At 44.7% G+C, this 22,005-nt stretch overlaps 1 protein-coding gene across 1 annotated transcript in view; it reads right to left on the bottom strand.

Annotated features, from left to right (window-relative positions):
- The window catches only part of CUX2 (cut like homeobox 2), a 378,211-nt gene that overhangs the window by 74,585 nt on the left and 281,621 nt on the right, over positions 1-22,005 (bottom strand). Inside the window, 1 exon segment of the mRNA XM_020970269.2 lies at positions 10,993-11,071. Coding sequence (XP_020825928.1) covers positions 10,993-11,071 — 79 coding nt within the window.

Raw genomic sequence — 22,005 nt, 5'->3', positions numbered from 1 at the left:
CTCCTTCCATGATAGCACATTGTCTCTCCCTCCTGGGCCCTGGTTTGGATAACAAGAAGAATCTGCGGCTTGGCTGGACTGAGATGAGGAAGGTGAATGGTCTTGTCTGGCAGCCCTGGCTCCTCATGTCAGCAGAAGTGTCCTTGTTGTCTGAACAACCACTCTTGGTGCAGGATTAGAACTCAGCACCTTGGATGGATGCCCCCCAAAAGTCTCCTTCCCCATGCCTGGGGTATAAGGAACCACGTGCTGACAATCAGAGCTGGTCAACAGCGGAAGGAGCTGCCGTGGGAGGTAGCGCTAAGCCATAGAATAAAGCCTTCCCTGATTTCCTCGGCTAATAGAGCCCTGCTTTGCTACCTCACCTCTCTGCACCATCCAGCCAAATCACCTTATCCTTATTTTGTATAGATCTGTATTTATATACAGGGCATCTAAGGGGCACAGTGCATAGAGCGCCAGGCCTGGAGTCAGAAAGTCTCACGTCCATGAGTTTAAACCCGGCCTCAGACACTTAGTAGCTGTGACCCTGATCAAGTCACTTCACCCTGTTTGCCTCAGTTTCCTCATCTGTAAAATGAGCTGGTGAAGGAAGTGGCAAACCGCTCCTGCATCTTTGTCAAGAAAACCCCAAATGGGATCATGAAGAGCCGAACACGACAGAACAATGACATGTCTCTATGTGTATATGGCATCTCCCAAGATAGAATTTAAGCTTCTTGAGGGTGAGGACTGTTCTGTTTTTGTCTTTGGAGCTCTAGGGCTTAGCAGAGTGCCTGGTACACAACAGGCACTTAATAAATGCTGACTGACAGTACCCAGAACAGTGCTTCAGATATAGGAGGGATAGGGACTGGAATTAGTGATTCAGGGAACTCCCACATGAATGGATTCCCTCTATGAGTGCAGGTCATTACCGCTGTTTTGGTGTTTCTCAGTGCTCCGTACAGTGATTGGGCACATAACAGGTGCTAAATAAATGTTAATTTTAGGGGCAGCTAGATGGCATAGTGGATAGGGCACTGGCCTTAGATTCAGGAAGACCTGAGTTCAAATGTGGCCTTAGACACTTGACACTTACTAGCTGTGTGACCCTGGACAAGTCACTTCACCCCATTGCCTTGTCAACCCCCACCCAAAAAACAATCCAAAAAGGGCAACTAGGGGGCACAGTGGATAGAGTATCGGCCCTGGAGTCAGGAGGACCTGAGTTCAAATCTGGTCTCAGACCAGACACTTGACACTTACTAGCTGTGACCTTGGACAAGTCACGTAAACCCAATTGCCTCACCAAAAATAATGCTAATTTATTTTAAGTGATTTATCCAGGGTCACAGAGCTAGTTTTTACCAGAGGGCCCCCTGTATCCACTGTGCTCCCCGCCCCGCCCCCCCAGTAGGAGCTTCATAAATGCTTCTGATTGCCTCTGAGGTCACTTCCAGCTCTATATCTGCGATCTTATGGTCCTGTGATTGACTGATACTGGGCTCCCTGTAATGGAAGGGCATTGGGCAGAAGGTAGGCGACCCCTGGTCTGGGATGTTTCAGAGAGGAATCTCTGGTCAGTAAGGACTCAGTGGCCCTTCCTGCTCAGATCCTGGGATTCCTAAACATGGGTACTTGGTGACTGGCCATTGCCCTGGCTTCCCTCTTCGTTTCAAAAAGCTGCCGTGCTCTCAGGAAAAGCCCCAGCTTAGAACAGGGCATAGGCAGATACAGCCTGGGAGCCCAGAGCTGAACGGCTCCACGTCAATATCTAGATTAGGTCGGCAGCCCTCCCAGATGACCACCCTCACTGCTCCCCGTGTGAAAATCCAACAGGAAAAAAGGAAGAACAAAACCTCAGCAGCCTTTGAATGTAACAGGCCCTTTGATGTGCTGAGCGCGGAGGGCCGACAGGGACGAGCAAACAAGGATGTGGGAGATGCCCGGCCGGCCTCCTGATAGTTAGGAGGAAATAACAAAACCAAACAAAAAGGAAAGAGAGAATGGAACAGTCTTTGTACGATAGCCCCTAACCTGTTCTTTATGCATAAAAACCACTTAATCAAATGACTAATTCATTTTGATTACAGTAGATCTGAACCCCCTGAGGAAACTGGCAAAGGATTTGTAATATTTTAATGTAAGACAAGCCTTTCCAAAGGTATTGTCTCGGGAGCTTGATTTAAGGCAACTATTCTAACTTCAGCCACTAGCTGATGCTATTGGACATACAGACGGAGGAAGAGATCTATTTTAGCATCTGCAGAGAATTGAGGAAGAGAGAGGCCTCTTAACACTCCTACTGGGTCCATCTGAGGGGAAGCGGCAGGCGGGGGTTTGTTGGGCTTTTTTTAGGGAAACGGGAGGAAAAGAAACGACGTCCGAGATGCTGTTTAAAAACACATATATGCAGAGCTATGCGTGAACCCCTCCAAAATATCACGGAGACAGAAGCCTCCCACCATCTGGGCCAGACTGTGTGCGTCTGTGTGGGTTGCAGCACCGGGTACTGACAGCCACTTGTCAGTCTAACTTGGATCCCAGCGTCTTAACTTTCTCATGGCGGATGGGCTTGCTGTTCCTTCTCTTCTTTCGTTTCCTTTCTCTCTCCCTCCTCCCTTCTTTCCTTTTCCTTGTGCTCATCTCTCTTCTTTGCCTTCTTTTCTCTCATCTTCTCTTTTTCTTTTTACTCCTACTTTCTTCTTTCTTTTTTCTTCCTTCCTTCCTTTTTTCTCTTTTTCTTTCTCCTTCCTTTCATTTTCCTTTCCTTTCCTTCTCTCTCCTTCCTTTTTTCTTTCTTTCTGCCTCTCTTCTTTTTCCTTTGTTTTCTTTATTTTTTCTCTTTTCTTTCTTTTCTCTCTCCTTTCTTTTTCTTCCTTCCTTTCTTTCTCCCTCTCTTCTCTTCTTCCTTTTTTCTTTCTTTTCTTTCTCTATTTTCCCTTCTCTTTGTTCTTTCTTTTCTCTTTCCTTCCTTTCTTCTCCTCTCTCCCTTCCTTTCTTTCTTTTCTCCCATGGCCTTTCGATGATCACTCAAGGACAGATCTCCCAACCTTTTCAGTTTGGGGAGGAAGAGGTAACCTCATCTGAGCATCACTGATATCAGTTTATATCGTGTGCTCCCAATCCCTCATATGCCCAATGCTTCCAAGATGTCCTACTGGAACAGCCTTCCTGGGCACAGGCACACTTTTTAGCCATTGGCCTATTAGAAAAATTCCCTATTCTGATGCCCTAAGTGTCTCTCCACTCCACTCCATCTTCACAGGACCACCACAATTATTTTCCTAAAGTGCAGTTTTCACTATGTCTTTCTCCTGCCTAGTAAACTCCCAATGGCTGCCTATTATCTCCAGGATCAAATACAGAATCCTGTTTGGCATTTAAATCGCTTTACCAGGTGGCCCTTTCCTATGTTTTTGATCGTCTTAGATTCTTCTGCCTCCACACACTGCAGGTCACAGCCATACTGGATTATTCACTGTTCTTCACATACAGTACTTTGTCATCTCCTATCTCCATGACTTTACACTGGTTGCGTCTATCCATACCTGGAATGCTCTCCCCCTTACAGTCTCTAACTCTAAAAATACCTGGTTTCCTTTAAGGTTCAGCTCAAGATCTACTTCTCCAGTGCCCCCAGCTGTCAGTACCTTTACCTCTAAGGTTTTCTTCCACTTACAACATTCTGGTGCATATGCTATCCTTCCGATTAGAAAGAATGTAAGCTCCTTGAGGGCAGGGCTATTTTTGCTTTTTCTTTATATCATCAGCACCTAGACATTTTAAGTGTCTAATAAATGCTTATTGATTGGTTGATTAGGTTCCTGAACTTTCTTTTGGGATGATTAGAGAAACTAACCAGTTAATATGTTACACCTCATAGGTAATAAATACATTGGCATTTCTGATGATTTTTGATGATGTAACCCAAGAAATGCTGGGTGTCTAGGCAAGGTCATTGGGGAGCTCATTTTGGTCCCAAGTGGGATAACAGTGGTCTCCTGCACTGATAGGAAGCAGGAGTGTTTGCTTTACTATGCAGCGTTTTCTCTCTCTCTCTCTCTCCTCTCTCTCTCTCTCTCTCTCTCTCTCTCTCTCTCTCTCTCTCTCTTTCCCCTTCCCTCCCTCCTTCTTCCCCCCTCTCTCCCCTTCTCTTCTCTCTCCCTTCCTTCCTTCCTTCCCTCTCCCTCCCCCTGTTTATCTCTCTGTCTCTGTCTGTCTTCCCCTCTCTTCTTCTCTTTCCCTTTCCCTCCTCCTCATCCCTGTCTCTCTCTCCCTTCCCCTCTCCCCTGCCTCTCTCCCTCTTTCTCCTCTCTTTTCCCCCTCCTCTCTTCCTTTTCCCTGCCTTCCCTCCACTCATCCTGCATCTGTGACTTAGCTATGCACTCCCCATGTTCCTGCAGCCTGCTGAGAGATAAATACTCAGTGATGATCTGATTCTCCCTTTCTCTCTGCTTAGGGCCAAGGGGACCAGAACTTCTGACTGCCTCCATCTCTCAGGCTCCATATGGGCCTACGATACAGAGTGATGAAGTACAGAGAGTCTTGACTTGGAGTCAGGAAGATGCATGTTTGAACCTTATCAGCTGTGTGGCCCTGGGCAAGTCACTTAACTGCTCTGAGCCTCAGTTTCCTTATCTGTGAAATGAGAGCCTTTGACTCAATGACCTCTAAGGTACCTTTTAGCTCTAAATATATGACCCTATGATGCTGTGTGCTGGTAGGCAGAGCACTGACTGTCCTAAGTTATGCCTCAATGGTCCAAAACGTCTTCTTCCTGAGCTCCCTAATCCCATCTTCCTCTTACATTTGTTGTACTTGCTTCCAAACTGAGTTTCCTTCCATTCTCTGCTCCCTGACCAAGAACTCTGGAGGGTAAAGACAGATTTAGTGCTCTCTTTTTGAAAGGGAGATCATCACCCTAATAAAAGATAACACTTCTATAGCACTTTACATTTAGACAATACTTTAAAAATATTACCTCATTTTCTCCTCACAACAACCCTGGGTTCTGGGTGCTATTATTATCTCCATTTTATAGATGAGAAAACTGAGTTCCGGGGAAAGGAAATGATTTGCCCAAGATGGCATGGGTAGTAAGTATCTGAGTCAGGATTTGAACTTAGATCCTCTCTCTCCTAGATCAGTGCTCTCTCTACTGTACGTTACCACCTCTCCAAAATGTAGTTTCCATTTTGGTTAAAATTTTTCCACCTCCAGCAAATGACTCTAGAGGTATTGTAACTGACATTTACACCGTGACTACGGCCTAGTTTTTCTTCCCCAATGTTTCTTCCTTGTCCGTATGGACACCACTTCCGGCAGGTTCTTCCTAGTCTATAGGGGCAGGTGAATTATGGGCCCGACCTTCTCTCTCACTTGGTCACTGTGATAATAACAATAACCATTGCTGACAGCTCCGTAGCATTTGATGGCTTACAAAGGAATTTCCTCTACTACAGTTATTCCCATTTCACAGCTGAGGAAATTGAGGCACAGAGAGATTAAATGCCCAAAGTCACCCAGTGGCGGTGCCTGGATTTGAACCCAGGTTTCCAAACTTCAATTCCATTGTCACATTTACCTCATTAGGTACAAGGTGTCCCCAAAAGCCAATAATGCAGGTTCTCATTATCCCCCAACACTAGGGTTTTCATGGGGACTAACTGTATAACATATTGCTGGCTAACATATACGATAGAGAAGAACAGTTTGACAATCCTCAAATTAGCAAACTACTTATTTCTGCTCCTTTTGCAAACGATAATAATGTCTCAGCTTAAGTAAGTATTTTGAGTTGCTGAATCTTAATTCTAGATATCAGTTCCAGAAAGTATTGACCGGGCCTAGGTCCCTGCTGTGAAATTCAAACATAATCTCGTTAACCAACGAGTGTCCTAATGGCTCAAAAGAAGGTGGTGCATCTTAATTAGAATAGAATAAATGATTAGCCTTGTCAATGAAAGCATAAAGGAACTCCCGTGAATGAATTTGCTAATTGTTCTTCCCTATTTTGGACAGCAGTCTTCAGCTGTAAAAAACAGACAGACCCACGCACAGCACAATAGATGTTTATGTCTTGTAGCTATATATATACATTACACATAGGGTACCACACAAACATGCATGCATGCACACACACACACACACACACACACACACGTGTGTGTGGGCAAATACACACAGACAGAGCTAATGATCTAGATGCCATACTGGTCTGGTGAGCCCAACACTCGATGCTGAACACTCACTTTTAGTTCAATTCAAGAAATAACACCTACTATGTGCCCAAGTGTCATCCATAACAATGATGAAAGAAGGCAGCAAAAGCCAAACCCAGAATTTAGGTAACCTGAAACCCAGTGCTTGGACAAATGATCATTCTCTACAATAAATATAGAAGGGCTCACTATAAAAACCTGAAATTTCCAGTTTCAGAAAAGAGAGAGAGAGAAAAAAAGAGATGAAGAGAAAGAATAAGGGAGAAAAGAAGAGAAAGAATGAGAAAGAGGAAGATGAAAGAAAGGAAAAGATAGAGGGAAAAAGAGGGAGAGAAGATAGAAAAAGAGCGAGGGAGTGAAAGAATGGGGTGAGGAAGATGAGAGAGAGGAATAGGAAAAGAAGGAGAGGAAGAGAAAGAATGAGGGAGAGAAAGAGGAAGATGAAAGAAAGAGGAGATAGAAATAAAAAAGAGGGAGAAAAGAAGAGAAAGAATGAGGGAGAGAAAGGGGAAGAGGAATAGAAAAATAGGGAGAGAAAGAGGAAAACGAAAGAGAGAGGAATAGAAAAAGGAGAGAGGAAGAGAAAGAATTAGGGAGATAAAGAAGAAGATGAAAGAAAGAAGGAGAGAGGAATAGAAGAAGAGGGAGGGAGGAAGAGAAAGGAAGAGGAGAGGAAGACAGAGGGAGAGAAAAAGACAAAATAGAGAGGGAGAGAAAGAAAGAAAATTAAGAGAAAGGAGAAAAAAGGAGAAAGACAGAAAGGAAGAAAGATAAAGGAAGGAAGGAAAGAAAAGAAGGAAGAGGAGAAAGGAACACAAACCTATAAAAGGAAAGAAGGAAACAGGGAAAAAAGAATGGGAGGGAGGGGAGAGAGAGAGAATGTGGAAGAAAGAAAAAGAGGGAAAAAGAGAGGAAGAGAAAAACCCAACTCACCCTGTCAGTCCTCTCCCTGGCTCATCTCTTATCGCCAGGCCATCGCTGGACTGGCTGTCCTGATTTTAACTAATCACTCAGTTAACAAGTTAGCTGCCTTTAAGCTCAGGCCGGTACTCAGTGATTCGGCAAACACAATAAAGAAATCAGCCCGTCACCGATACAGAAGTCAGAATGAGGTTTAAATCAAATCATCCTCGACAACAATGACATTAATTATGCTTTTAACACGTTTTTACTGCTCTGTTTTTTTTTACTTCACGCCACATCTGTGTGAACAATATCAAAAAGATTTACGATTTTCTTTCGTAATTACAGACATACAGCCAGCTCACTTATCAAAATACTTGCTGAGCAATCAGACCATATAGCATTCTCGGCAAAAGATTTGTGTTGACAGCAGCCATTCAAAACAAAAATGTTGAATCAGGGCTTCCAAAAAAAAAAAAAGCCTTCGACAAATAATTTGCCTGTCAAGAAACAGAAAAACAGGGGAGTGAGCGCTTGGGCGTTCTGGCGAATTCTAACGGAATATTATTTCCAAGGGAGGGAGCTGGGACTGAGATGCTCAGAACACTGGCAACTGAGCTGACATTTGATTCTTGTATCTCCAGATAAAATTTAATGAGAACAAAAATATGTCTTCCTAATTCCCCTAAGAAATCATTAAAACATTTTGTTATTCTTAAATGTCTCGAAAATGAATTAGAGGCCCTGAAGGAGCCTTTTGTAGGGTACATCTCCATCAGTTACAGGCTGCTCATTCTCAGACTTGTTGACAGCTGGGGCCGACTTCCCCTATCTCCTATCGAGGAGAGCTGGGAAATGAAGCAATCAAAACCCACATCAGGCTAGGAATGACCTTCCTTTTTAGTTGGGGGGGGTGGTGGCAGGAATATGGCAGGGTAGGAATATGGGACTTTTCTCTTAATCAAGGGAATTCTTGGGCCCCCTGAGACAATCTGGGGGGTGGGTTCCAACCCTGGGCACCATCCGGAGCCATAGTCCTGACTAGCTCTCTCCCATCCCCTACTGGTATCCCAATTGGATTATCCAATCCAATCCCACCACCATTATAGGAAGTGTCTACTATGTGCCAGGCACAGAAATGCCCCTCAAGAGTCAGGAGTCTAGGGGCAGCTAGGTGGCACAGTGGATAAAGCACCCGCCCTGAAGTCAGGAGGACCTGAGTTCAAATTAGGCCTCAGACCAAACACTTGATGCTGATTAGCTGTGTGACCCTGGGCAAGTCACTTAACCCCAATTGCCTAAAAAACAAAACAGAACAAAAAGAATCAGGAGTCTATATTCTATTGGGGAGTGGTGGTGGGAAGGACATATAGGACATATAAACAGATAAATATATCTATGATCCTTTGTAGGCAGCTAAGTGGCTCAGTGGATAGAGTGCTAGGCCTGGAGTCAGGAAGACCTGAGTTCAAATCTGACCTCAGATGCTTACTAGCTTTGTGACCCTCGGCAAGTCATTGAAATTCTGTTTGCCTTAATCCACTGGAGAAGGAAATGGCAAACCATTCCAGCATCCTTCCCATGAAAATCCCATGGATGGTATTGGCATGCTATAGTCTACAGGGGCAGGAAAGTTGGGCACAAGTGAACACAACAAAAACGATCCTGAAAGAGAGAGCATGCTAAGGATTTTAAAGTAGGTATGGTGCACAGCCAAGAAGGTTGGAGGCAGAGGGGCTGGGCTTTGGGGAACAGATCTCCAGTGAGAAGGAACCCCATTAATCCCAGAGGAAGCCCATCAGAAGTTCTTCCTGATGACAAGGCCATAAATTAGCCTCTCTTTAATTTCCACCCATAACTGCCCAGTCGGACCAAGCGGAATGAGCCAAATCCTCCTTTACACACAATAGCCATTAGATGACTGGCAAATGGCGATTGGATGGGCCCCTGAGCCTTCCATTCTCCATTCTACATGCTCCTGTTTCCTTCAACTAATCCCCAACTAGTCCTTCACCATCCTGACTGCCTTCCTCTGGAGGGCACCCTGACTCTACTACCTTCTCTCCCCACAAAAGTACAAAACAGAAAATGGTATTAATTCAAGGCCTGTTGTGATCTGAGAGTATAACACATGCATCCTTTAAAGGGAAAGTGGCCAGGACAAATTAGGGTTAGGAATATGCCTGGGCCAGGTCTCAGAGGAGGGAGGGATGCAGGCCCTGTGGGCGAGTTAAGTCAGATAAGCCTCTCCATCCCACACAGAGGCTCATGAGCAGTAAGACTGCTCAGCCTCGTTAGGGCAGACGTTCCCCAGAGAAGGATCAGGAAAGAGAGGGCAGATAGTCCACTGGGCCTGAGGATTTCATTCATAGAAGGAATTCCCAATGAAGAAACTCTCTCTATGAACGCAAATCAGCACCTGTTCTGCAGTTTAGTTTGTTCGAGGCAGGGTGATGCTAAGACATTTGCCCACGCTACACAGGCAGTATTTGTGAGAAGGGGATACCTGGGCCAGGTCTTCCTGATGCCCAGTTTGACTCTCTGCCCACCCAGATTCATTCCTAATTGTGTCCTCTGCCTCCAACTCAGCCAGTCTCTGTAATATTAGCTTAAGAAAAGGCTTGTAAGAAAGTAGGCTGTGGGGGGAGGGGATGAGGCGTGATTAGATGCATTGGAAAACCAAATAGAAATGAATCTGGAGATCTTGGTTGGAATCCTGGGTCTGTTTTGATTATTAACCAGGTGTCCTTGCAAGACATTTCCTCTCTCTGGGTCTCAGAAGGCGTTATAGAGGACTATAATTTCTAAGGCCCCTCCTAGCTCTGGCATTCCATGTTCTAAGGCCCTTCCAGCTCTGATAGTCTTCGCTCTAAGGTCACTCCCAGCTCTAAAATTCTGCCTTAGCCTATTAATGATTAATAAATGCTTTGGATTGCCTATGTCACAGTTCCCTTCCATTAGTAACTTTTGGGTTGGGGTGACTTCTTGAGCACATGCGAATCCAGCATTCCACCAGGTTTCATGGTCCTGGGACATCCTAAGTCTGCACCTCTGCCCATCAGTGCTAGCGAATGGCAGGGGAGGGGTGCTAGTGAATGTCGATAATCAAGACACCTCAAGTTTACTGAGTGTTTCAAATACTTTCCTTGCAAGGATCACGAAGCGGTGGATAGTTCAGGGGTTACTATACCCCACCCCTCCATTTTACAGGTAAGCAAATTGAGGCTGAAACAAAATGATTTTCCACTGGTCCCTTGACTAGGAAATAGCAGAGCTGCAATTCAAACCCAATTCAAATCCGAGTCTCAAGCTGTGCCTGCTCCAACGTGCTGATTTTGCAGTGGTACTGGAGGTGAGAAGTGAAGGCTTGGCACAGACAGTCAGGAAAAGGGCCATCGGGGTAGCAGGAAGGGGCAGAGTGTGGACACTTTCCTTTGGAGTCTGTACCCAAGTCCATTATCACTGTTCATCAGCAGAGAAGGCTGAGAGTTGCCTTTATCTTAATATCATCAGGCACCAGCCTTGGCAGGAAAATAGCCTTTCTCCAAGGGGGCTTCTCACTTGGTCAGGGGGCCAAGGAATGCCTAGACCAGGGGCTGCTGAATATGGGAAAGCTGGCCAGCTGCCCAGCTAACCTCTGCTGCACCAGAGGGAGAAGGCAAATGCAGCAGTCTGATGAGGAGTGTGCCCACCCTAGCAACGTTCCCCAGGAAGGATGGCGTACCCAGAAACCTTCCCCTCTAGGACAGCAAGGCCCCACTCAAGAATACATCACAGAGGTCAATCTTCCCAGGCTCCAGCTGCTAGGTAACCTCTGTCTGAAAGTCTTAACAATCCCTCCTCATCATTAATTATTCAACTAAGTGGTCCCAGCTTTTCTTACCTGGTGCTTCAATTAATTGCTTGTAGACACTCAGGAAGGCAGACTCAGCCTCCTGGCTTCTCTTACTAAGGGCAACCACCTTTGGGATCCAGAAGAGAAAAAAAAAACAAGACAAGAACGAAAGAGAGAAAGAAAAAAGAGAGAAGATCACTGGTAACTATGGGAGTCAGAGTCTGGGGCTGAACTCTAGCTTTTTACATGTGAGCACCCCTAGGGACGGGAAGAGGTGAGTCTGCAACAAGTCCACTTGTTGCATTCATTAATTATATTAACCAATCTTTATCAATATTTGATTATTTACTTAATATTTATTTAATTTTAATTTTAAATTAATTTACAAATAATTAATTAATGCTTTTTTAAAGCACCCACTGTGTTCCAAGCATTGTACTAGGCACTGGGTTTGTAAAGACAAACATGAAACCCATCCTGCTCTCAAGGAACTTATGGGGCAGAGCAGGGACAACACATATCTATATAAACAAATCAGCATAACACAAATCTAAGTAATTTTGAGAGGAAACGAAAGCTCATGACCAGGGGAGCAGGGAAGGCCTCCTGTAAAGATGGGGCCTGGGGTATACTTGGAAGGAAGCCCAGGATGCTCAGAGACAGAGATGAGGAGGGAGGATATCCCAAGTACAGGAGAAGTTAGCTGAGGGGTCTTTTTCAAGCTGTTCTGGATGCAGAATGTTCTAGCAACACATCTGTTTTGTTTTTTTCAGGGAACACGTATGGGTATGTGTGTGATCTCACGTGTGTATTTTGGGAGAGGGGTTAAGTTGGAGAAAACCTCAATTTTCTGCTTCTAAAAAGGAAGATGAGCCCAGAGAAGTTGCTACAATTAAAGAAAAATGTTAAAAGCTCTTAGAACTCTTTGGATGTCACACAGCTTCTTCAATGAGGAGTGAGCCATCGATGGCATTGAACAAAGGAGGACATCAAAACAGTGGTATTCTATGAGGCGACAGAGTGCCTTCATTCATTCAGAAATATCTATCGAGTGCCTACCACGTACAGGACCGAGAAACCTCTCTTGTCCCCCTCTCCTCTTTTTACTCTTCCAACACACACACGCACACACACACACACACACACACACACAAGTGCGATGTGCACACACACACACACACACACACACACACACACACACACTCCACTCAAACTCTAAACCTGGGAGAATGACACCAGCTGGATCTTTGCCTATCTCAGTTACCTCAGCCATGCCAAACAGGCTTTGTGTGGCCCACACAACAGAAACAAGACAGTCTTGGCCTCGATGCTTCATTGCCTGGTGATTCATTTGACCACAACTGTTAAACCCCACCCCTAGGAGTTCCCAGCCATGGTCCACACTCTTTGGGTGTATGGATATTTGGCTACGGTCTCTCAGTCACTGGTTCTGAGGTTGGTGGGACCTTTGTAACAGTCTTATTATTGGGAGATGTGAGCTATGATAGGGTTTACTATAACAGATACGAAATTATATTTTTTCTCTACTCTAGAAAAATCTGACATTAATATGATTTCCTAGCGGTGGGATCCTTCTTTCCTTCCATCCTTGCTTCCTTCCTTCCTTCTTTATTTTCTTTGTTCTTCCCCTTTCCTCTTTTGTCCCTTCCTTCCCCTCTCTTCTTCCTCTGTCCCTCCATTTCCTTTGTTCCCTCCCCTTCCTCTTTTCCTCTTTCCTCCCTTTACTCCTTCCTTCCCTTCTCTCCTTCCTTCTTCATTTCCTTTGTTCCTCCCCTTCTTTTTTCCCCTTCCTTCCCCTCTTTGTTTCCTTCCTTCCCTCCTCCCTTTTCTCCCTTCCCCAAATCTGTTCAGAACTAAAATTGCCTTTAAGTCCTGCTTTTCTGAGTCATTCAAGACAATAATATAACAACTGCTGCCATTTCTCGCTCACTTAAAGGTTTTACAAAGCTCTTTACATAGACTCTCTCAGCTGACACCACCATCCTGTGAAGTAGGTGCCTTTATTATTCTCGTCTTCCACATGTGCAAACTAGGGCTCTCAGATGAAGTGACTTGCTCAGGGTCACACAACGGGGAGGTGTCTGAGGTTGGATTTGAACTCAGCTCTTCCTGACTCCAAGTCTGGTGCTCTAGCCACTAAGCCAGGTCACCTCTCTTATCAATAATAGCTAATATTTTTTATAGCACTTTAAGGTTTGCAAAGTGCTTTGCAAATAGTATCTCATTTGATTCACACAAAACCAGTGAGGTAGGTGCAATGTTATTTCCATTTGACAGAAGAGAAAACAGGCTCAGGGTCATACAAAAAAGATTTGAACCCAGGAAGGACTGCCTGACTCCCAGTCCAGGGTTCTACCCATGCTACCTTGAAACTTACCCAGGTTAACTGCAAGCCTACAAGTCCTACATCTGAATGAGATACAATTGCCTATGTTTTCTCATTCATCTGGAATCTTGAATCCCCATTTGTCCTTCCCTTCATCGCCTTCAAACCAGAGTTAAATACATCCCTTTAATACATTTCTGATAAGATCTCCCTTTTAATCATTTACCACCCGATTGTCGGGGTCTGCCTTCAATCTGGGAAGGACATAAGACTGCCTCTAATTGGCTCTTTACAAAGGCAGCATAATAAAGTTGATAATAATAATGGTGTTGATAATTCTTGTTTATGAAGTATTTTTATGATCACCAAGCACTTTGGGAATATTCTGTCATCCGAGCCTTCTATAGTGCTGAGATTATTCAATTTCAACCTGCAGGCTCCAAGTCTACGCCATACCTGAGCCTGAAGCCCTTCTATAATATAGCTGCTTGAAGACTTCTCCTGATGGGGAACTCACCACCTCCTGATGAGCACAGAGCATTCCACCTTGGGACAGTGGGAAGGAATAGCACTTCCATTTTACAGAGGAGGAAACTGAGGCAGGCAGAGGTTAAGTGACTTGCCCAGGGTCACCCAACTAAGAAGTGACCAGATTTGAACTCAGGTCTCCCTAACTCCATTCCTGGCACATCCTAGCTGCCTCATTATGGAATGTTGCTTTAAAATATCTTCTTAATATCATTCACCAATTTTAAGAGTTGGAAAGGGATCTCAGAGGTCATCTAGTCCAACTTATGTTCCCCCGAGAATCCCTTTCATAACATACTTGGCAAATGGTCACATAGGGTCAGCTTGAAGACCTGCAAGGAGGGGGCACCTGCTGTCACCCAAGGAATTCTGTTCTACTCTGGGACAATTCTGATTGCTGCTGAGTATTTTCCCACATCCCGACCACAGTAACCTCTTTGCAATTTCTACATATAGCTCCCAGTTCTTCCCACTGTGGATGACAATAGAACAGGTCTTTTCTACATGACAACCCTTCAGTTACTTGAATATGGCTCTCATGTACCTGCTTTCTCTGTCTCCTTCCCAAGTTTTTTTTTTCTTTTTTTTTCCCCCTGCAGGTGAAATATCCCCACCTTCTTCCAGTGATGCCGTGGGCTCAAGGTCTTTCATCCTCCTGCTTATTCTCCCCTGGATGCCTTCCTATTACTCAAAGGCTCCCAGAAACCAACCTAGAGCTGGAAGGATCCTAAGCAGTTGTCTAGTTCAATTCTCTCATTTTCAGGGAGACCACTAAAGGCCAGAAAAGTTTAACAACCTACCCAAAGTCACAAAGGGAGTTGGGATCAGAGGTGGGTTCAAAGTCTTTCCCAAAGTATGGTACCCAGAACAAGACTCCAAAGGGGTGTTGTCCAGAACTGAACTCCAGCTGTGGCTTCCACAGGGTAGAGTTCAGAAGTGCCAAGGTGAAGGGAACAGCCTGGTCAACATAACTCAATAAGCTTGAATAACAAAGATTCTTCCAAATGTCACTTCCCCTTGGACTTGAGGCATTTCTTTTTCCACTTCTGCTGCCTTTGCACTCTTGAAATTCCCTCAGCACCTGCGCCCTTTTCACCCTGGAGCATCCCTCTGCCCTGTGTGGCCCCTTCCTCCTGTGACTGAATTCCTACTGGGACCTCCATTTTGAGGAAGGGCTCAAGGCAGCCGTTTTTTTTCCCTCTCCAGGCTCTGATTTCTGACCCTCTGACTCCGTCATCAGCCCTGCCCTGCCCTCCCCACCCTGCTGTCTTCTTTTGTGCTGTGTTTAGCCTCAGCATTTAGTACAGTGCTTGGGACACAGTGGGTGCTCAATAAATGCTCGTTGATTCCTTTCTGCCCATGAGGCATAGGCCAGATAGCTCTTTGGCTAGGATTATAAAGCCAAGTGGTACGTATCTGACTTTTGGACAAGCATGCTAAAACACTGACATTCAGATGAATGGGGAGTCCTTCAGAGCAGTCTGCTTTGGAGGCTATTCATTTATTCCAAAGATGAATATTATATGAATATAAAAAAATTACTTCTTCAAAACCCTTCTAGAAGCTCCTCATTTGAAAGTGGTTGTGATTCATTCACAGTCAAGACAATTCAGTCCAACAAATATTTGTTTTCCTTCTGAATGCTCTTTGGAAAGGTTGTTAGGTGGTATAGTGGCCAGAACATTGGACTACGGTGGCCAGATTGTTGAATTTCTCTGGGCCTCAGTTTCCTCATCTGTAAAATGAGGCAGTTGGACTAATTGGTTTCTAAGGTTACTTCCTTTTTTCAAACTGTTTGTATGATCTTTGCTTTTCAAGGGTAGATTTTAATTTTGGAAACGGCCCAAAGCTTTTCCGAGGCAAGGCTGGTGACTAGGGTGAGTGGCCAAGCTGGACAGCATTGGTTAGACTTTTAATATGTGGCATGATTAGAAAGCAATGAAATGGATGTTTTTATGTGGCTGGGAAACAGGCCCTGAAGACAATTCCAAGGGGGGATTCAAAACTATTTTGGGCAAAGACTTCCTCTGGAATAAGAGTGTGGCCTCCCAAAGTGACAACTTTTGTCAAATCACAGATGAAAGGGACCTCCGACACCACCTCATTTGACCCATTCCTGAACAAGAAAAGAATACTCTTCCTAACATACAAGGGGTCATCCAATATTGCTTGCACACCTTTAGGGATGGGGAACTCACTGCTTATCATGATATCTCATTCCACTTTGGAATAACTTATTGTCTGGGAGTCTGTCAGCATCTGAGAAAAGGAGTTAGCAACTGAGGAATGCTAATCTTGGGTCAAATGATATTACCACCCTGGGCCTCATATTCCTCAACTGTCAAAATGGCAGAAGGAGTATGAGAATATCTGCTTTACTAACATCCAAAAACTAGAGAAGTTATAGTCTCACTGTCCTCTGCCCTGATCAGGCTGCAGTGGGAGGACTGTTCAGCTCTGGGCACCTTATTTTAGGAAAGACATTGATAAGCTATGGAGAGTATCCAGAGGAAGGCAACCTGGGAAGTTGTGAGGTTCTAATGTGACAAGAGTATAAAAGTGCTCTGGAAAGACTTAATAGATGCTTTTCCCTGCCTGCCTCCCTCCCTCCCTCCCTCCCTCCCTTCCTTCCTCCCTTCCTTCCTTCCTTCCTTCCTTCCTTCCTTCCTTCCTTCCTTCCTTCCCTTCTTTCTTTACATTTTACAAATATCAAAAATTCTTCTTCTTATAACCATTATCATTACTTACTCCATGCTATCACTTATTGGGGAGGTAGACAAGGAGAAATAATTTTGTCCATGTTCTCTTGAATATAGTTTTGCGTAAATAAGTGAAAACACATTTATTTAACTACAATCTTCCTTCGTGAAGAAGGGCAGAGAGAAATGCACAGAATTTTGGAGAGAGATAGATAAAGGTAGTGTGTATGTGTGTGTGTGTGTGCGCGGTGAAAGAGATGGGGTGTGTGTGTATGTATGAGAGAGAGATGGAGAGACAGAGACAGAGATGGGGAGAGAGGGAGAGAGGGAGAGAGAGAGAGAGAGAGAGAGAGAGAGAGAGAGAGAGAGAGAGAGAGAGAGAGAGAGAGAGAGAGAGGACAGAGAAGAGTGTGTAGGGGTAGTTCAGGTAGTGTCATCTCAAAGAGGACACAAATGGAGAGACCCACCCTTTGAAATCTCAACATCAGAAATAGTCTGTGGCTGACAAAGCACAAGACATTGACATCACACTTTTTTCCCTAATAGATAAGGGATTAAAATAAATTTGGTCTCTCAAGTATTAAAATAAGAGCTGTAGTTGTGTGGATACATTTTCAGGCAGAGGCTAAAGCCAGAGGGATGTGAGAAACTGTTTTTTTCCTCCTGGTTGCTGTCTATCAAGTAGGTTATAAATGGCAACTCTTGGGACACCCAAAAGCCAGGTTTCCACCAGCTGCTAGGTCACAGTTCCCTTGGGGGCTGGGGAAGGACTGGGCTTAGAGTAAAGAAGCCTGGGTTTGAAGCTTGCCTCAGGTATTTAAGTAGCTGTGTGACCTTGGGTGAGTTGCTTAACCTCTCTGGGCCTCAGTTTCCTCATCTGTAAAATGAGAAATACAGAGCCAATGGCCTCTAAGGTCTCTTCCAGCTCAAATTCCAGCTCATATCTTTTGAACATGGCCCTGGAAGATGGGGGAAGAAATGGAGATTTGGCTGGCCTCCATTGGGCAGGGTTGCTTGGGGAAACTATATCATACAAAGAATAGCTGAAGGAATTGGGGTGTTTAACATGAAGAAAGCAGCCCTAAGGGACAACTTGAGAACTGTCTTCAAATATTTATGGGTCTGTCATTCAGAAGACAGAAGAGTCCTGTTCCTTGTGTCTCTAGACAGAAGAACCTAGAACAGTGGGTGGAAGTTACGAGAAGGCAGAACTTGACTCAATATCAAGAACATCTCAACAACTAAATGTGTCTGATATTGTTATAGAAGCACAGAATTTTGTAAGCTGGAAGGGACTTTAGCTCCCATCTAGCCCAACTTATACGTGAAAGGAATCCCCACCATGGAACCAGGCTGCTTTGTAAGGGACCAACTCACAAAGTCAAGAATGATTCCCTGTCATTGTTGGTATTCAAGAAGATTACAAAAACCTCAGAGTTGCAAGGGTCAATAAGCACAGTGCTTGGCATATAGTAAGCACTTAATATATGCTTTTCCCTCCTTTCCTTTCCTCTATCCTTCCCTTCCTTCCTCTCTCCCTCTCTTTTTTCCTTCCCTCCTTCCCTTCCTTCCTCTTTCCCTCTTTTTTCTCCCTTCCTTTCCCTCTCTCTCCATTCTTTCTTTCCTTCCCTTCTTTCTCTTTCTTCCTTTCTCTCTTTCCCTCCCTTCTTTCCCTTCCTTCCTCCCTCCCTCCCTTCTTTCCTTCCTTCCTTCCTCCTCCCTCCCTCCCTCCCTTCCTTCCTTCCTTCCTTCCTTCCTTCCTTCCTTCCTTCCTTCCTTCCTTCCTTCCTTCCTTCCTCCCTTCCCTTTCTTTCCAAACCATAGCTTGCCAACAATCTCTTCTATATCACCGTGGTAAGTAGTCATTTAATCTTCTCTTGAAGGCATCCAGTAGAGGGAGCGCCATTCCTGGCCCAGGCAGTCCATTTCCCTTTTGGCTGGCTCAAAGTGCTAGGAAGTTTCCTCTTACATCAAGCCCAAATCTGCCCGTTGTTCCCAATTCTACCCTTGGGTAAGGTCTAATTCTTTTGCATGGCAGCCCTTTCAACACTTAGCAATAGCCATCTTGTCTTCTTCCCTGGGTTTTCTGGACTGCAGGCTAACATAAGCCTCATATGGCTCTTGACCAATATGGTATGTCCTCTGAGGTGCCCAGGGCTGACCATGATGCTGCAGGAGTGGTCTGGTCAAGGCAGAGGACAACAATAGTCTCACATTCTGGTCATGAACATTTGACCTCTCTCAACATAACCTAAGATCACATTAGCTTTCCTGGCCGGTGTCAAATTATCGATGCCTATTGACTTGGCCCACTGGAAATCTCAGATCTTTTTCAGACAAGTTGCTATCCAGCCCTGCTTTCTTCTGCCATTTTGAACTTGTGAAATCAAATTTTTGAAGCCAAGGGAAAGACTCTACATTTTCCCTTATATAATTTCATCTCAACAGATTTAGCTCAATGCTATGGCTGGTCAAGATGTGAACCCTATTATCTAATGTGTTAGCTGTCTCTTCTGGCTTTGTGCTGTCTACACCTTTGATGAGCATGTCATCTATGCCTTTATTGAAATCAGTGATCAAAATGTTAGGTAGAACATGGCCAAGGACAGACGGTGCCTGAGGCACTCCACTGGAGACCTCCTTTTGGGTTGACATGGAATCATTAATTAATAATTGATATTCTTTGCATCCAGTTATTCAACCAGTTCTGAATTTACCTAACTATACTATACAGCTTCTCTCCATCTTTTCCATGAGAATAGCATGATAAACTGTCAGTGGCCAGTCAACAAACGAGTATTTATTATATGCTTACCACATGCCAGAAACTGTGTTAGGAACATGAGGGAGAAATAAAACCAAGCCCTGCTCTCGAATGGGGAGACGACAGTCACATAAATTGGTATATACATGATAAACAGTAGATGGAAGGGAGCGTTGGGATGGGGAAGGTGATAGCAGGTTATGGGACTTCAAAAGAACTCTGGAAAGAGGCGTTGCTTGACCTGAGTCATTAAGGAAGCCAGGCATTCTTAGGGCCGAAGGTGAGGAGGGCAAGCATTCCTGGTGAGGGACGCAGCCAGTGCAAAAGCACAGTGATGGGAGGGTGTCATGTGTGAGGATCAGCTAGCAGGCCAGTATAGGTGAATCTTAGAGTGTGTTGAACAGAGTAATGTAGCAAAATACTGAAAAGACAGCAAGCGGTTAGGTTGTGAAGAGTTTTAAATACCAAATGGAGGAGTTTATATTTGAAAACCTGGGTTCAAAACCCTCCTCTGTAATTCATTAGCTAATTCTAAGCCCCAGTTTCTTCATCTGTAAAATGGGTACATCAATACTTAGAAGTACCTAGCATCACAGGTACACGTGAGACCCTAATGAGACAATCCATGTAAAAAGTCTTTGCAACACTACATAAACGTCAGTCGTTGATATTACCTTCTGAAACAGCCCTAATTATTCAGAAGGTTTTCCTTCCATCAAACTCACACAGTGGGCAAGTGGTAAATATTTGTTGAAAAGAAATGAAAATGCTAGAGAAGGAAGAAATTGGATGGGAGGATGGATGGATGCCTCTTTCAATGGTCAAGTTTTATGATTGGAGAGGCAGCTTGGTATACTGGAAAGAACACTGGATTTAGAATCAAAGGACCTGGGTTCGAATCCTGGGTCTGCCACTTACTACCTGGGTAACCTTAAGGAAGTCATTTCAACCCTCTGGGCCTTAATTTACTCTTTTGTAAAATGATGGGTTTAGACTTAACCAAAGGTATCAGATAAGCTGCCTGCAGCACTTCCGATGCTATGGCCTGAATCAGATTAAAGTGTCATTGGGAAATATCAAAGGCCAAAGCAGAGCTATCCAATTAGTCTTGTCAGTCTAATCAGTCCAATTAGGTTAAAACAAGGGCCATCTTTCCCATAGCTAGAAGCACCATTGTCCACCCGACATCATCGCTGTCATGGCCACCATGATGACTGGTGAGGCATGCAAAGGATCATGGGAGCCCAGTTTTAGAGCTGAAAGGGACTTTGTCTAATACCTTCGATTGACAGAGGAGGAAACGGAGGGGACAAAGGAACAAATACAGTCATTGACAGAATTACAATTTGAACCCCAGTTCTTAGATGTCAAATCCAAAGCTGTTTCCAATGGCCCAGGTGGGCAACGGTAATGATACTGTTAGGAAAAGTACAACTCACACTGCTGCTCCCACTGGATGAGAGAAAAGCCTCTGCCAGTGACATCGGCTTTCATGATTAAGGAAAAAAAACTGTTAAAGGCTTGGTCGAGGGAAGAGAGATTAGATTTGTTCTGTTGGGTCCCAAAGGGCAGAGCTAACAGCAGTGGGCTGGAGAGCGGTGAATTTAGGTTTCATGGAACTAAAAACCTTCCTAACAATCTGAGCTACCCCAAAGGGGAAGGTAGTGAACTCCCCATCACTGGAGGTCTTCAAGCAGGAGGCTGGGTGACCACTGGTCAGGGACATGCCAGTGAAGAAGCTTGTTTAGACCTTTGAGATCCTTCTAATTCTGGGATTCTACAGTTCTGGGCCAGGGAAAGAGAGATTCTATGTGGAGCCCAACAAGATGATATGGGGCCTGGAAGGAAGAAAGCAAACAGGGGATCCACCCCACCACAGAGCTGCCAGTGTGTGCCAGGCGCTGAGAGTCAAACAGGACTCGTCTGCCTTTGGCGGAATTCCTAACGGTGCTGTTAGGAACGTAGCCACCATGAATCATTGATGGGGCTGAGCAAATGGAAATTATCATTTAATGCTGGAGCTTAAATAAAAAATAAGAATTTTCCTTTTTATTTAAATATTTGGTTGTTGTGTATGGCGCCTCTTAGACCACGGTGGGTGGAGGGACGGGGGAGGAATAGGTGGTGATGGGGTGGGGAGAGATGAAGCTCTGTAGGGAGGAGCCAGCAGAAATGGCCCCCTCTGCATCCCACTTTGGAGAACACACCTGCACCTAGAAGAGGGCTTTCTGATGTCATAACATGGCCCTAGGGATGGGCCCTAGATCCAGAGTCTGACCTGCACATAAGAAGTCTGTCCCCATGTCATTTAAAATGCATGGGCATAAATCATTCACTCGAGTTGAAAGCTTTAACATCTGGTGAGGAAGTCCCTGATTCCAAGGCCTGAACATCTAGCTTCCTGATCTGTTTGTTTATTTGGGGGGGGATGGGAAGTTTCAGCCAACACACACTTAGTGATGATGGATGGGGAGGGGAGAGCCTCGGAGCATCATGGCAGAATCCATCAACTCACCATTCTCTGGTCAGAGGGAACTCCAGATGGCTATTTCACTGCCTCCCCCAAACACATATATTTGACTCTATAACAGTAAGACATAAGCTCACCATTTCTATGGCCCTTTGAGATGTACAAATTACCTTCTTTAGATGGTATTTGAACCTGACACTCCCTACCACCTTCCTGTTAGGTTGAGTTGAGTAGAAATGAATGAATTACAGTA

This window comes from Phascolarctos cinereus, unplaced genomic scaffold, assembly GCF_003287225.1.
Source record: "Phascolarctos cinereus isolate Bilbo 61053 unplaced genomic scaffold, phaCin_HiC Scaffold_4;HRSCAF=312, whole genome shotgun sequence".
Taxonomy (NCBI): domain Eukaryota; kingdom Metazoa; phylum Chordata; class Mammalia; order Diprotodontia; family Phascolarctidae; genus Phascolarctos; species Phascolarctos cinereus.
The sequence above is the reverse complement of the archived record's forward strand: the minus strand, read 5'-3'. Positions and strand labels throughout refer to the sequence as shown.